At 32.8% G+C, this 14,603-nt stretch overlaps 1 protein-coding gene across 8 annotated transcripts in view; it reads left to right on the top strand.

The window, feature by feature from the left end:
• LOC124369091 (RIMS-binding protein 2) overlaps positions 1-14,603 on the top strand; it is a 351,075-nt gene that overhangs the window by 159,036 nt on the left and 177,436 nt on the right. For all 8 annotated transcript variants that reach the window (XM_046826818.1, XM_046826820.1, XM_046826819.1 and 5 more), the window contains 3 exons: positions 4,086-4,231; positions 8,809-8,962; positions 12,869-13,001. In XM_046826818.1, coding sequence (XP_046682774.1) covers positions 4,086-4,231; positions 8,809-8,962; positions 12,869-13,001 — 433 coding nt within the window. The remainder of the gene's footprint in view (positions 1-4,085; positions 4,232-8,808; positions 8,963-12,868; positions 13,002-14,603) is intronic.

Below are 14,603 nucleotides of genomic sequence, written 5' to 3' on the forward strand. Positions count from 1 at the left end.
AACACAAATTAACTGTAACAATAATATAATCTGTATATAATGGTATTAGACTTTTAATAATCTACAACAGTCAAAAAGTTTTGATAATAAGAAGTTTCATATAAAATTCTTATTGTAACAATTTTAGTTATTTAGATGTCTCCTATAAATGAGTAATTAGTCCAGCTTTTTTAAATTTACTGGGACAAGAAAATCACTTTAAGAATACCATTGTATCTTGAATTTTATTTATGTCAAATATTTATATTAAATTTCAGAATCCCTTGTAATAAGTAGTGTATAAAAAAACTTTTTAAGCATAGATTAATCAAGGTATCCAAAACAGAAAACTGCTAACCAAAATAGAAAAACAAATCTAATTTACAAAGGACTCTATTTTAATATTAATACATAAACTGTACACAAGTTTCAATGTAAGGAATAAATTAATGTTTCTGTGAATTAAAAAAGTGATATTTTAAAATGAAAGGGGACTTAGAAATCAAGTGTTAGAGGCTGTGCAGCATGTGATGTAGCTTGAGGAGGGGTGAAGGCTAAGTGGATTGTGGAATCCAATCATGGAGGGGTCTATGCAAACTACTACTTTAGTACAGAAAATTTACTCTATACTGGTACATGAGCCTACTTTTACTAAAGAATTTGTTGTTTGTCAGGGGTCACTGATGGTGTTTTTAAATCACATTTGAACACAAATTACTTATGGTTATTAAAAATCAACATTCTGAATCAATTTAATAAATTGACTTGTCCATTTTTATCAGTATCTAGATAAAATTTAGAACTTGTGAAAATTTTATAGGACATTTGTTAAATTAATGTTGCCGTCACTTTCTTCATCACTGCTCAAATCCAGATTGTTATCACATATTCACTGCAGTCTTCTGCCAAGTCTATGAAAACCTTAGACTAATTTTATCAATCAGTGTTTCAATTTTCATGTATTGGTCTTGTACATATCTGACATGTTTACATCATTTTGCTTACTCTTCTTTACAAATTTCACAATTTTTATTTTGTTCAAGTTGAATACAGACATTGAGTTTACATTTTTTATTGTATACAACATTGTCTTTTGTTATTACCCTTATCATTTCAGTGGAGTTCAAATATTTGTGATAATGTTAAAGGTGTAGGGTGCATTTTTCATAGCAAGCCAATATGGCATCTATTTGATACATTTTGTAAGGGATTTTGGTCAATTTTACCTGTTTGTAAAATTCTGTTTTACATATTTTTTCATTAATTGGAATGTTATGTTCTACAAGCCATCTGATTTTTAAGTTACTGGTTAAAACTGCATTTAACTATTTTTTCTGGTATGAAAAATGTATTGCAAAATAGTTCTTGTAGATAAATTAGGAATTATTGAAATATATATACACCGCAAGAACTGACAGTAGAACTGGCACCCCTTCATCACCAAACTAATTTCTAAAGCTTTCACAAAATAATACCAGGCTTCATCTTGTTCCCCATAGTCTCTATAATTATTGTTTATTTTCTACATCAACATACATTGTATGTTCTTGTTGTGTTACATGATTACAATTTTGTATGCCACATAACAGGTGTAAGTAAATTTTAGAGGACACTTCATTTACAACAAGTTGAAGGATTAATCCTTCTACACTTATTACAGCCTGAGATGTCTCATTTATACTTCTATTTATATATTATCAAAGTTTATACATGTATCTCATAATTTTTACTGAAGGAGCCGTTTTGTTTTAGGCAGGTACTAGGGTACTCAACATCAATTAATAAAGTCATATGTATTGTTTGTTTAAATTGTTACTAAAGTTTGTACAGGAACCCCAGAATGTATGTTTAAAAAATTGCAAAAAATTAGTTCATGAGAGAAAGTCGGGTTCCCAATTTAATTAATAAAATTTCAGGTTCATGCATGGTTCAAAACCTTGAAATTCATAAAGGTATTCTAGAACCTATGTTACAAAGTGTTTAGAAACATTTTACTATTACTTTCTTAAACTGCTGTTGGTAGGGTAATTGTGTGTCAGTTATTCTATCCCATTTCAAAGCCCAATTAAAGTTGATATAAGTAATCCAAAACGTATGCCACAAAACTATAGAGGCATTTTTATAGATTAAGCTAAAAGCAACATCAACTATAACAATATGACATGTATCCTTTGTTCAATACTTGAACATTTATGTAGATATCCCAATATCTATGATAGATAATTAGATATACCTTATTATTTGACACAATCTTACGTGTCGTCTGTTTTCAAAAAGTATACTCTGTTTTTACAGGTTTTTCAGTCTCTATGGAACTAAATTTGTATAAGCAGTGTACTAACAAAGATTTTCAGGGCATTTCCTTTACAATTTTCATAGTCTGAAATATCTACTGTGTTCAAAACTACTATATTTTACAGAGGTATCACAGAATTTATCTCTTAGAGGTGAATGATATATTGTTATTGTAAAATTCTTTGTTATATAGACTTTAAAGTACTTAGTTGAAAAAGCAGTATTTTTTATATCTTTTAAAATTTTTAATCTACTACCACTAAGAAAGGTGAATTAGTGTACAATAAAATTTGAATTATTTATTTTTTTATAAAAACGAGTTCTAATCAACAAATCAAATTCATAAAGTGAATTTTAAGGTACAGATTTATATTAAAAATGTCTTGTCTATGAATAAGATAATTCGCAGACAACGGTATTACCGTTATATAGTGACCAAGAGATTATAGTCATGTATACCTTTACATGCTTGGATTCTCAATAATTTTGTTATACGTTTAGTATTGCTTAAAACTTTTTTTTTGGGGGGCTCTTTGAAACTGATGTTTCATGTACATACATTCTGAATAGTTTTTGTCTTTGTTTCTGTAAGTGCGTCAAATTAGAATATTGACAATGTGCCTTTAATTAAATTGCCAGCAATTTTAGTGGGAATGACTAGGTAGACATCAGAAGGTGGATGCTGAGTAGACAGCATGGTATCACTGGAGGACACTATCGTGTGGCACTCACAGTTCCCTACTATATGTTGTTCAACCATACAAAAGTGTAATCTAATCAACCATACACAGATCATCAAGTTAAATAGTGAATATTGAGGTAACAACAATACAAGCAGAGTAGGTGTCACAAGGTGGATATACTGTATTTCTCACCAGAATGTTAAAATACAAGCTGGCTATTAATAAGAACAAACATCTAAAATTTGATAGGCCCTAAATTTTAATTTTAAAAGGATTACTGTATTTTTTTAAACACGATGATACCTGTATATCAATTATGTTCAATTTGAAAGAAATTTGTTAGATAGTTCAATACATTTATTGAAATGTCTACTATCTACGTAAAAGCAAGTCTGTGAGAAGGTTTTTGCAATTTTTTATATTTCTTGTGTTGTACTTATGTAGTTAGTAAAGTTCAAGATCAGTATACATTTTTGTGGGTAAACATGACTAACTCTAAAATGTCAAGAACAAATCATGTTTTTTCTTAAACGTAAAAAAAAAATAATCAGCAGGACTGACTTACTTAGTTTTAGTAAGAGTATATATTGGTTCTCTTTGCTTTAAAAATATATTATTAACAGAATGTTATTGGTGTTTTAGTTATAACAGCTACTGAAAAAGTTGATGCCATTATAAAACCAATTAATATTTTAAAATAAAGCAGTATTCACACTGAACTTGTAATCACTTAATTTCTGACAGTGTGAGTTATATTGAGTTGAATAATTTTAAATCAGGGAAATCTGATGGCTGGGTCAATTGGAAAATTGTTGAATCCCTCTTATTTAAGGTATAGTTGTAAACAAACTGGTTTTGTCGATTGAAAAACATGTGACCAAAGTAATTTTGTAGATGAGATTTAATGAACAGATTTAATTGTGTTACCATTTTTAAAGTTATGTTACCATACCCCCTTGGTTATAATACCAAGCACAACTTCAAATCGTGAAGAGGTACACAGTTTATGTGCAAGAATATTCAGATTGTTTTGCTATTGTAATCAGTGTGAGACAGGACTATATAAAAATAAATAATATTTTTTTATGTAAAATTTATTCATTTTAAAATTGAGTTTTCTTTTTTCAGCAGGTCTTCCAAGCAGTGTGGTGCCAGATCCTCTGAGCAGGCATACAATAACAGGCACCCTGCCTACAGAGCCTAACTATGTTGTGCCTACCATGGGTCTACCGATCCTGCCCTCACTGCCACACCAACTTCCTCTTTTACCTCATGTGAGTCAGTCTTAGGTGCTCTTAGTGTGTGCCAATTACCTAGCTAGTGTCACTCAGACTTACTATCTCAGTTTGAGAGTAAGCTTTAATTATATAGCCAGGCTCATAACATATAGGCTTGTATGAAATAATACAATGAATGAGTGAAAACTGTGTTCACGTGTTTTCAATCTTATGTGGTACCTAAGTGCAATAACCACATATTGTTCATGGAAAGATAACATCCCAGGAGAATTTGTGTACCATATTTGCTGGGTTACAGAATATGCCTGTCTGTTTCTGTCAATGAAGCTTTTATAACAAGACAATGAAGTGGTGGTGGTGATGGTCTTTTAAAATAAAATAAGAGAGCAAGATAATCCTCTAGTAACATGAAAATCTGGCAAAAGCTTCATAATGGGCAATGTTCTCAATTTGAAGTCAGTTCCTTTTCCTGAGGTTTTGGGCCCTCCCTCTGTACTGTGGTTGCAGTGCTTGGAGATTCCACATGAGGACAGCTTGTATATTAACTCTGGATCTGGGCTTGTGGCAGCTGATGGAGTGAAATTTACTTCAATAAGTGACCACTGTCAATAATCACTGTAAACATACTTTGAGCAGTTCAGAATTGTCAACCTGTTTGAAGAATCATGGTGAGGTGGTGGTTCAGTATTTACATCTGGGCCAGAGGAAGGGTATGGAGCTATTGGCAGAAAGCCTCTATGAACCATAGACCGGAAAATCCTAAATTTGAATTTTATTAAGTTTTCAGGTCACAAGCAAAGAAAGGAAAAAAAGAGTTTGAGATTTGACAGTTTCTAGTTTTGAATTAAGTGAATAAAATATTAAACTCCTGAAGAAATGACAAACTCTTTTCATTGGAACAGTTTGGGGTAGAATGAGGGCAAGAATATAGTGGCGCTTTAAGACCTTAGTCTAGGATGCCAGTTCCAAGGTACTATAAATATTGAGACCAGGCTGTTACAAAGATGTAGTCCTTACTAGACCTGGATATGATTCAGAGCCAGTAACACTGATAAGGAAGAATTGAAACATGACCTAGTCAGTCAGACTGTGTCACGTATGAAGGCGGTCTTCCATGTCAACCTCTGACACTATATTGCCTGCCTCCATGTTGCTGAAGACTGAGGCCAAGATGTTAATGACTGCTTCAAGTGAATCCAATTATGATAATTATATCCCCTTAAGGTACTGAAATGCCCTCACAAAGTAAAGGAGTGTGTAAGGCAGTCTGCCCTGAGTCTGTCCCTATAAAACGTGCTAGTGTTTCAGCTCTGGCCTGTTAGAGCTCCAGGCCGCTCAACAGATAAGAGTGGGTGGAATGTTTGTAAAGCTCAGAGTTAAAACAAAGAACTAAGATCATCCAGCATCACACTGAGACAGGTTATCAGGGCGAGTAACACACTAAAACTTGCACCTGATAGAGGTCTGAGGGATCTAAGATAGTCTACTAACTACTGTTGAGACCACTACTGTTGGTGTACAGTGTCAGACTTGGACCTGATTTAGAGATAGCGTAGATTTAAATCTTAACTGTAACTATTGCATTTTCTATCAGTGACTTTCAACCTTGTACTATAACAAATCTCCTCCTTATTCTGTTTAATAAGATCCTTAAACAGGCCAGTGGCCCATGAGGGCATGCAGGATAAGGCTAAAAAGGGGATTGGCTACTCTTTTTGTGAAAAAAGAACATAATAGGGAGGACAGAGGTTTGATGTTATGAACACTACGGAACATGCAATGAATAGACTTTCTAAAAATACATCAAAATTTAATGTCTAAACTCTTAACGTAAATACGTTGAGTGTAAAATATTAAAAGCTTTGGCTCTGTTCATCTCCAAGTAGTTTTGTAACAGACCAAATAGAAGATATTAGGTGACAGTTTAAGAGTGAAACAAAACAACAGCCTGCTTTGGACAGAACCATTAAAATAGAAGATAAAGGAACCATCCACCTGAGTAGAGTTACAAACAACCAACTTTTATAGCTTCTTTGAAAACATGAGATTAATTTTCTCATATTGAGTAGTGTGACTGAAATGAGCCTAACTTATTCTTAAAAATATAAAGATATTTGATTGCCGAATACACAATGACAACTGAGGTTTGGTTTAGTTGAGCAATAATGTGGCTATATTTGTTATAAAGGAAACAGAATTTTTCCGGACACTTGCCATCGTTCAGTGAAACAAAAAATCAGTAACACTACCTTTTGAGGTCTGCAACTGGTCTCTTTTTCAGGTAAATAACTAACCTAACACATAATTAAAAACCAGGCTAAAATAAACAAATCATACCAGAGCATTGTGACACGCCTAAGTCAGGAATAACAACCACCATGTTGTGTGTCAACTTCACTAATTCTAAAACATGTACTTAATAAAATAATAATGTCCGGAAAAATCCTGTTTCCTTTACAATTCTTCCATCGTCAAAAATAAACCAATTAAAGAATCTTTGTTAGCTGCTACTTTACCCCGAATTAAAACAGCCAGCGTAGGAAACTAGATATTCTAGAGTATGTTTTTTATTCCATTGGTAGAGAGCAGATGCTAGCAGTGATTTCAATACTAAAGCGGTTGAGTGGGCTATGCAGATGATGGATACAAGAGGATGCTGCATTCTGGATATAGTTGTAAAGTCAGGTCTATAGTTGCCGATGTCCATTATGGATATCAGGGACACCCCTCCTTTAAGTGGTCAAGATACACCAAGACTATTCAGGATATCACTTTTGTGACAGAAAACATCTCTTACAGCATTGTGGACTAGGAGATGAGTGGACTATACTGGTTTTAAACAGTATATCATCTTCAATCTCGCAGCAAAAAATTCAGAAGTGGTTTTGTATATACCTCTTGTAGTCTCAGGGATTGCATGTCTCCAGGCTTAGCAAAGTCACTGTGATAGTCTTCATTCTCAAAGGAAAAGATTCTTTTTTGGAAAATTATGGAATACTATCAAATGGCAACTGTTGGAATTTATTATGCGGGATTGCAATGTTGGGATGCTATATACAAGAAAGTGCCAAGACATAATAGAACCGTGCTCTGCTTCTTGTCAGTGAAGTATCAAAGAAGTTGCCTTAGCCTCATGCATAAGATGACCTATAGTTAGTGTAGGGGATGCATGAACCACGAATTGGAACTTAAAGTATGCCATCATATGGAAGTAGTGCTGTTTTTTTATGATTACATAATCTAAATAACTTGGCAATATACAAATTTCAAGTTGGTTCATGTACATACTTTTGAAATCTATAACCTACCAGAGTGATTTATATTGTGATTCATCCAAATTCCTATAGTCCATCAATGTTGAAATCACCTATTATTATGCACAACTTTTCCAATATTCCTTAAAAAGATTGTTCTAAATTGAATTTAAAATTTTTAAAACTATTTCACACTTGACTCACCACCAGTCTGATTAGATCAAGATTGTAGAAATAGTCTTTAGCTGCTTGCACTGTATTTGTTTACCTTGTCATGATATATCCAAACCTCAGATAGGACAATTATCAGACAATGCTTTGAATGACCTTGGATATAGATCAGCTCTTCATAATATTTATGCAAGTTCCTGATGTTCTGATGAAAGATATGAAGATGGTGGTTACTGCCTCATAAAGTTATATATCCAGAGATGGTGATAAAATTTAACATTTAAATCCACTTCACTTTGTAAAAAAATCTCTTGTAGAAAGGTGTTAAATGTTCATTGATGTTAATATTAGTTGGCACTCTCCGGTGATGAAGTCCACTGTCTGAGGACAATCCTGTCTTGCTTTCTTGAGAACAGCATCACGTTCTTGTTAATTAGTGATTTAAATCACAATAAACTTTGGCCTCTTCACATCATTCCAGAGCACTTGGTGTGTGGTCTGCACACCAGTATTAACAGCAACCATCTTATTCATTGCTACTCCTAACATTCTTACCTCTTTCTTCCACTCTCTATAAGTATGTTAAGGGCGACTATACTGATTAGCTTCTTTGGTTTGAATACTGAAGAAGAAAGTTGCTTTTTCAACTCTCAACAAGTTCTGGATCCTGTTTTTCCACTACCTCAACTCTATTTGTGATTTCAGACATATTTATGCTTTACAAAATTCCCAATCTTTCCTGAACAAATTCAAAAGCCCTTTCCATGTTTCAGACCTTATCAGCTACAGATGATAGTTTATTGTCAGTAGCAACACTAACCAAACGCTCAATCAGCCTTTCTAAATTTTCGAAGAAAAATTCACTGGTATTGCAATATCCTTTAGTGACCGTAGATCAACACTTTTTGATTGCCAGTTTCACTGTTACTGCATCGTCACAATACATAGTGGTAATTTTCTTGCTTTATTCTTGTCCATTGACTTCATGTTTTTTTCAGCGATACTTGCACATGTATAATGTAAAGTACAACTGTTTAAACGTTTTACAAAAGTGGACAAGTGGTACAAGTACTGGACTATTGTAAGTTGTTGTAAGCAGTTAATACACATTGCATAATTTCAGTGTTTCAGAGTTAAATAAAATAAATTATCAGATTACTGTATAAAAAAAAAAATTGTTTTGAACAGCAAACAGGGGTGGTACAGCCCATGCAGCCTTTTCAGTTCCTGGCCCAAACGACCCAGCAGCTGCTCCCTACCCAGCCCCTGCTGGTCCCCCATCATACGGGACGGCTCATGCCTCAAATCCCTACCATTGTCACCTCACAATATGAGCTGGAGAGTAAGTTTTTTCTATCAGTTTTTAAAATATATCAGTATGTACAGTAAAATTATAAATCAACATATTCTATGAACCCAATGGTGCCCTTCCATTCTTTGTATCAATGTAACATTTGCTTTTATGTGTATTGCTATTTTAATCAATTTTAAATAAAAACACCTGCTATGCTTCGTTACACAGCCAGATAGTGTTCTTTGGTCAGTTATAGATATTTTAGCAGTACAGTAAACTTTGCATCATTCATGGAGTTAACCATCCCAGACACCGCAGATTAGTTAATTTCAAGTATAATTCATATAATTACAGATAATAGAGAGAAAATAGCCAATAGTGGTTATTTGCATTGGCCAAAAGTTTGTTTTTCTCTAATTTTTTACTACTTTTAATAAGTTATTGTATTTAGAAAACTTATTAAATAAATTTCATATTCCAAGAAAATTTTAGAGTTTTAAAACTTCTTTTAATGTATTTTTTATGTAAATTAGGTCCTATCTTGGTCTCTACAGATAATACGCAAAGTAGATAAGTCACCAGCAGTTTACTGTATTTTATTGGCAGTTAAGTTTAAGGTGAGGTTTGATTAGTTATTAGTTACAAATTTGGGACATCAGCATTCTTAGTACACTTATTTATAGGTGAATATAAATCATGGAGAGTTTAACATAGACTGCACGTAGTGCAACAAGTTGTGAATATGGAAAATTGATCCTAATGCAATTTTGGAAACAGATGGGATTAAAAGGATGTACATCTGAGCCAATAAATTTCATTTATAATTATTATATATGTTTTATAAAATAAGTATTGATATATAGTTGATCAAAACATTTTGGGGAAGAATTAAAACATGTGGAAGTGTATGTGGGAAGCCAGTTTTCCAGATAGTAGAGTATTGCTTAGCAGTCCTAATGAATGAATTAGAATTAGAAAGTTTATTGTCTTTAAACATGAATCATGCAATTATATTGTGCAATAGGAGGTTAGATCAATAGAGGAAATAACAGAACAATAATTGTTCTGTTATTTCCTTATTTTAATATTTATTATTAATATTAAAATGCAATCCATATATATTCAAAATAAATTTTAAATTATTTAAAATATGAAAATAAATTACAATAACATTTTAACAACAAAGAAAACAAATGTTTTAACTATAAAATGTTAGCAAATAAATTATTATTTTAAAAAAAAACAAAGAAATAAACAGGTATTACATTAATTTAAAATCTTAAGGTACTAGTATCACAGGCCAAAAATCTTTACAGAGTAAATAGCTTTATCCTCAAGCAATTTCTTCAGAATTTCTTTAAATATTTTTAATAGTACATGCCATTCTTCTAGTGGTAGCTGATATCTCAAAACTTAAAGATTTTCGTATTCTGGTGCAAATGATTTCTGGGATATCTATATAAAATATATCATCTATAAAAAGAATATCCTCTTAATATGGCAAATGAAAATTAAATTTAAAATTGTAGTATAAACATATAATATTATTAATCACTTTTAGTGAAAATTGTATTCGGTATAATCTCTGCTAACAATATATGTTTTACAGTCAATAAATGTCTCGTTTAGCCACTAGCCGCCATTTTGTTTTCATTTTCTTAATATTATCTCTAATATTAGTTTAGCTACAGATACAAAATTTGGCAAGAAATTTATGAAATAGACTATATAAAATTTAATAAAGAAAAAGAACAATTTCATGTTAGTATTATTATCAAATACTATTTAATTATGTGTGCTTTCTTTTAAATATTGGTATGGTTCATTATTTATTCTAATTTAGTATATTTTTCTCTGAAAAAGGAACTGCCAGGCTCATCTGCCTTTAATTAATTAGTGATGGTCTCAACTCAGCTATTACCTTAGAGGTGCCTACCCATTGTACATTTATCTACTTTTGTGATATACTTTTTTGGTAACAAATAATTGTAATTTACTTTTGGAAATAAAGATTCTTAATGCCGCGACTGAATTGTTTTTAACATTTCTAAACATAAATTATTACTGGTTTAAATAATAAGTCTAATTTTCTAATGCAACAGTATAATTTGTTTAGCAACAGTAATTCAACATTGACATGGTTTTACAGATACAAGGTTGTGGCCAGAAAAAAACCGAAGTGAGGCTGATAAAACATTTATTCATCAATATTTACAATTTGATGTTATCTCCTTCAATCCCTCCTCGGTCTCTACACCACTCCATGCAAATGTTCTGTGCGTAGCAGTGCTGCAGATCCCCGTAATTCTGTTCATGACTTCCGTCACTTTTTCTTTTACTGCTTCAACGGTCTCAAATCGCAATCCTTTTAAAACTGACTAGACTTAAGTGAATAAAAATGATCACGGGGGCTAAGTCTAGACTGAAAAAGCTTTGTAAGAGGGAGGCATTGTCCTGGTGGAGGATCCATGACCTATGTTTCCAATAAATCATTCAGTTTCTCTGTACACGCTCACGTAAGGTGGTCAGGACACTAATGTTGTAATGCTGATCAACTGTTTGCCCCTCTGTTTTAAAGCATCAATTGAAATTTCATTTCTAGATCATAAGTAGAAAACCATCATTAATTTTTAGTAATAATGTTTTGTTAAAATGTAGGATTGTTTTATATGTTTTCTAGGATCTCAGAACAAACCATTCTTCAGTGTATGTTCTGTTCAGGTATAAGACATTTTGGAACCATTTTTGAACACACTTTGTTCATGTTGAAACTTTCATGCAGAATATACCCACTTTCCTTGATCAATTCCTTTTAACTCAGACAATGCTCTGATAATTAAATGGCAATCTTGTTAAACATGGTTACTGATTTTATTAAATGTTAGCACCACTTTTTGTTGATGATTGTCTGCCAGGACTTGTGTCTTTGCAGCCATCTGTTAATCATTCAAACCACTAACACACTTGTGTTTGTGATAAACAATGATCAGTGTGACTTGATGTAACATTTGATGTGTTTCACTTGCAGATTTTCCAAGTTTGAAAAGAAATTTGAAGTTTGCTCTTTCTTTCTGGACAGAACATTTTTTTTTATACAGACACAAAACATTAACTGATTATAATAGGCACTACAGGCAGAATGACTGCTGAAGCCAAATGAAACTTGAGCAGCAGGTGGAAGGGGTAGTAATTTAACGGGCTATAAGATTTTCAGTCTTATTGCATTCGTTATGTGGCTACAACAATACTAATCCGGTTTCTTTCTAGCCACATGTAATATTATGGTTGAAATAACTCAACTGCTAAACTGTCGTCAATACTAATAATTCAAAATTGTTCTCTCATTTCATCCTTATGAAACCAGCACCATATGATAGAGCTAGTAGTATTATATGCGCAGGATGGTTCGTCAACGTAGCAAATAATGCAGCTACAATATCCATACTAGAGTGGGAGCCTATGTCATCATCTCCTTGATAACGTACAAAGCTTATTAATTTTATTTATTTTAGCTTTTAAATGTACATTTTATCCATTTGAAGTGAGAGCTCTAAATGTGCCATAAGGGGCCAGACGCAGCCCTTTGTCTCGACGGACTGGCACAGGTGTACTCCTTTGTTATGCTGGGGAAATGTGAAATAAGCCAGTGAAAATAGTAGGCTATATGTTTAGGAGTTTGTTCTAATCACACCAATGTAAGCTGAGAGATACATTATTATTTGTTTTGTAAGTTTAAAAGAATAGATAATAAAAGATAAAATTTTGTTTGTTGCATGTATGTAATTGTAAGGCAAACTGCTATACAATTTCCCTTGAAGTGGTGTTTTAGAATTTAAAACCATCTTAGTTTTTCACTTTACTAGTGTGCTATATAAGTTTGATTCATGTTTCCTACCTACCTAAATTTTTCACAATATAATTTGTGTGATGGTACAATTTTTGTTGATTTTTTAGGTAGAAACAATTATTTAAATGGAAACATACCATCAGGAGTGTTCAACACATTAACGGACCAACAACAGAGTCAGGACAAGGTGGATATGTTAGACATCCCAGGCAAGGGTCGGTGCTATGTATATATTGCTAGGTCTGTATACAATTTGCATTATTCTTTTTTCATGAATTAGATTAATATAATAGAAATTTGTCTCATAGAATGAAGGCATTTATTGCTATACAAACAATTATGAATATATATTCTATATATACTTTGTGACTGTCAACCTGTAGATGTGTACATAATATTTGTCATTTAACATTCAACACTACAGTGCAAATCTGTAGCACATCTCCCATTAATGCTGATTTATTTGGGAACCCTAAGATAAGCAATAAAACAAATATTTAGCTCTTTGTATGCTATAGCTACAGTTTGAGACCATCTCAATAGGATTTCAGATGTTTGTCATTGTTGCATGGTACAAAAATATAATAATTTATTGGTGACCATGACAAACTTTTAAGGCTTGAGAAAAAATGTATTGATTTATTATAAAGTTAATTTTTATTAGCAGATAGGAAACACAAGAAGGAGTATTATTTACATGGGTGTTAATGAAGGTATTTTTAACATTTATTGGGAATGGGGATCCTTGCTTCCAAGGTGGTTACCGCTGATAATTTCGTATTGACAGTTATGTTGAATAAGACTATGATGTGATTGTCACATAATTGAGAGCATAAGTACTGGAGTAGAACTGAACAAATCAAAGCTGAAACAGTAGACACTATTGCAGTTTAAGTACCAAGTGATGTGGATGTAAATGACTCCAGAATTTCAAGGCCGCGTCCAGTGAGGGATACGTTTTGTCACAGTTTGATGGAAATGTCTATCTTTTTGGAGATCCTTGATATTGAATATCTCTTTAGATGATTATGTAATGTAAGCCACCTAGAAATGCTTATGAACATCACCTCAACTTGGTACATGCTAAGGAAAGAGTGTTTGGTCAGCTGATATAAAGATGCCCAATAAGTTTAAACTGTGCTGTAGTATCAGTTGAGGAAGTTCTAAAACTCTCCTAGGGCGGTGATGTGTTGCACAATATTTAAAAGTGTTTTAATGACAATTTTGGTCATAAAGGAAAGGTAGAAGAGGACTTGGAAGACTTGAAGAAGACGAACATTATAAACAAGTCAGGGGCTGAAACCAAATGGCCAAACTTAGAATGAATAAAAATGTCCTGTGATACATTTATTTAAACTGTATATAAAGGGTGATTTTTTTATTGGTGTGGTTTTTAAGTTGGCACCACTATTAAACACAACAATTAAATTTGAATAAAACAGCTGATCTTAGTTTATTATCTTATGTAATTTCGATATTTGTATTGTCTAGTGCGTATTATTGTATAGTAACCATGAACAGACTTACAAAAGAAGAGCGTTTGCGAATAGTGCAAATTTATTTTGAAAGCCGCAGTTCAGTTCGGGCAACTTACCGAGCTCTTCGTCCGATTTACGGACCTCATAATCGTCCATCAGAGTCAGGTATTCGAGCTTTGGTTAATCGTTTTCGTAATACCCACACTCTTGTTGACAAGCATTGGCAGAGACGCCGCACAGTAAGGACCGAAGAGGCTGTTGATGCTGTTGCTCATAGTGTTGAAGAGGATCCAAGTGTGTCGATTCGTCATTGTGCGCAGCAATCAGCGATCTGCTACTCAACTCTATGGAATATTTTACGGAA

This window comes from Homalodisca vitripennis, chromosome X (genome assembly GCF_021130785.1).
Source record: "Homalodisca vitripennis isolate AUS2020 chromosome X, UT_GWSS_2.1, whole genome shotgun sequence".
Lineage (NCBI taxonomy): Eukaryota > Metazoa > Arthropoda > Insecta > Hemiptera > Cicadellidae > Homalodisca > Homalodisca vitripennis.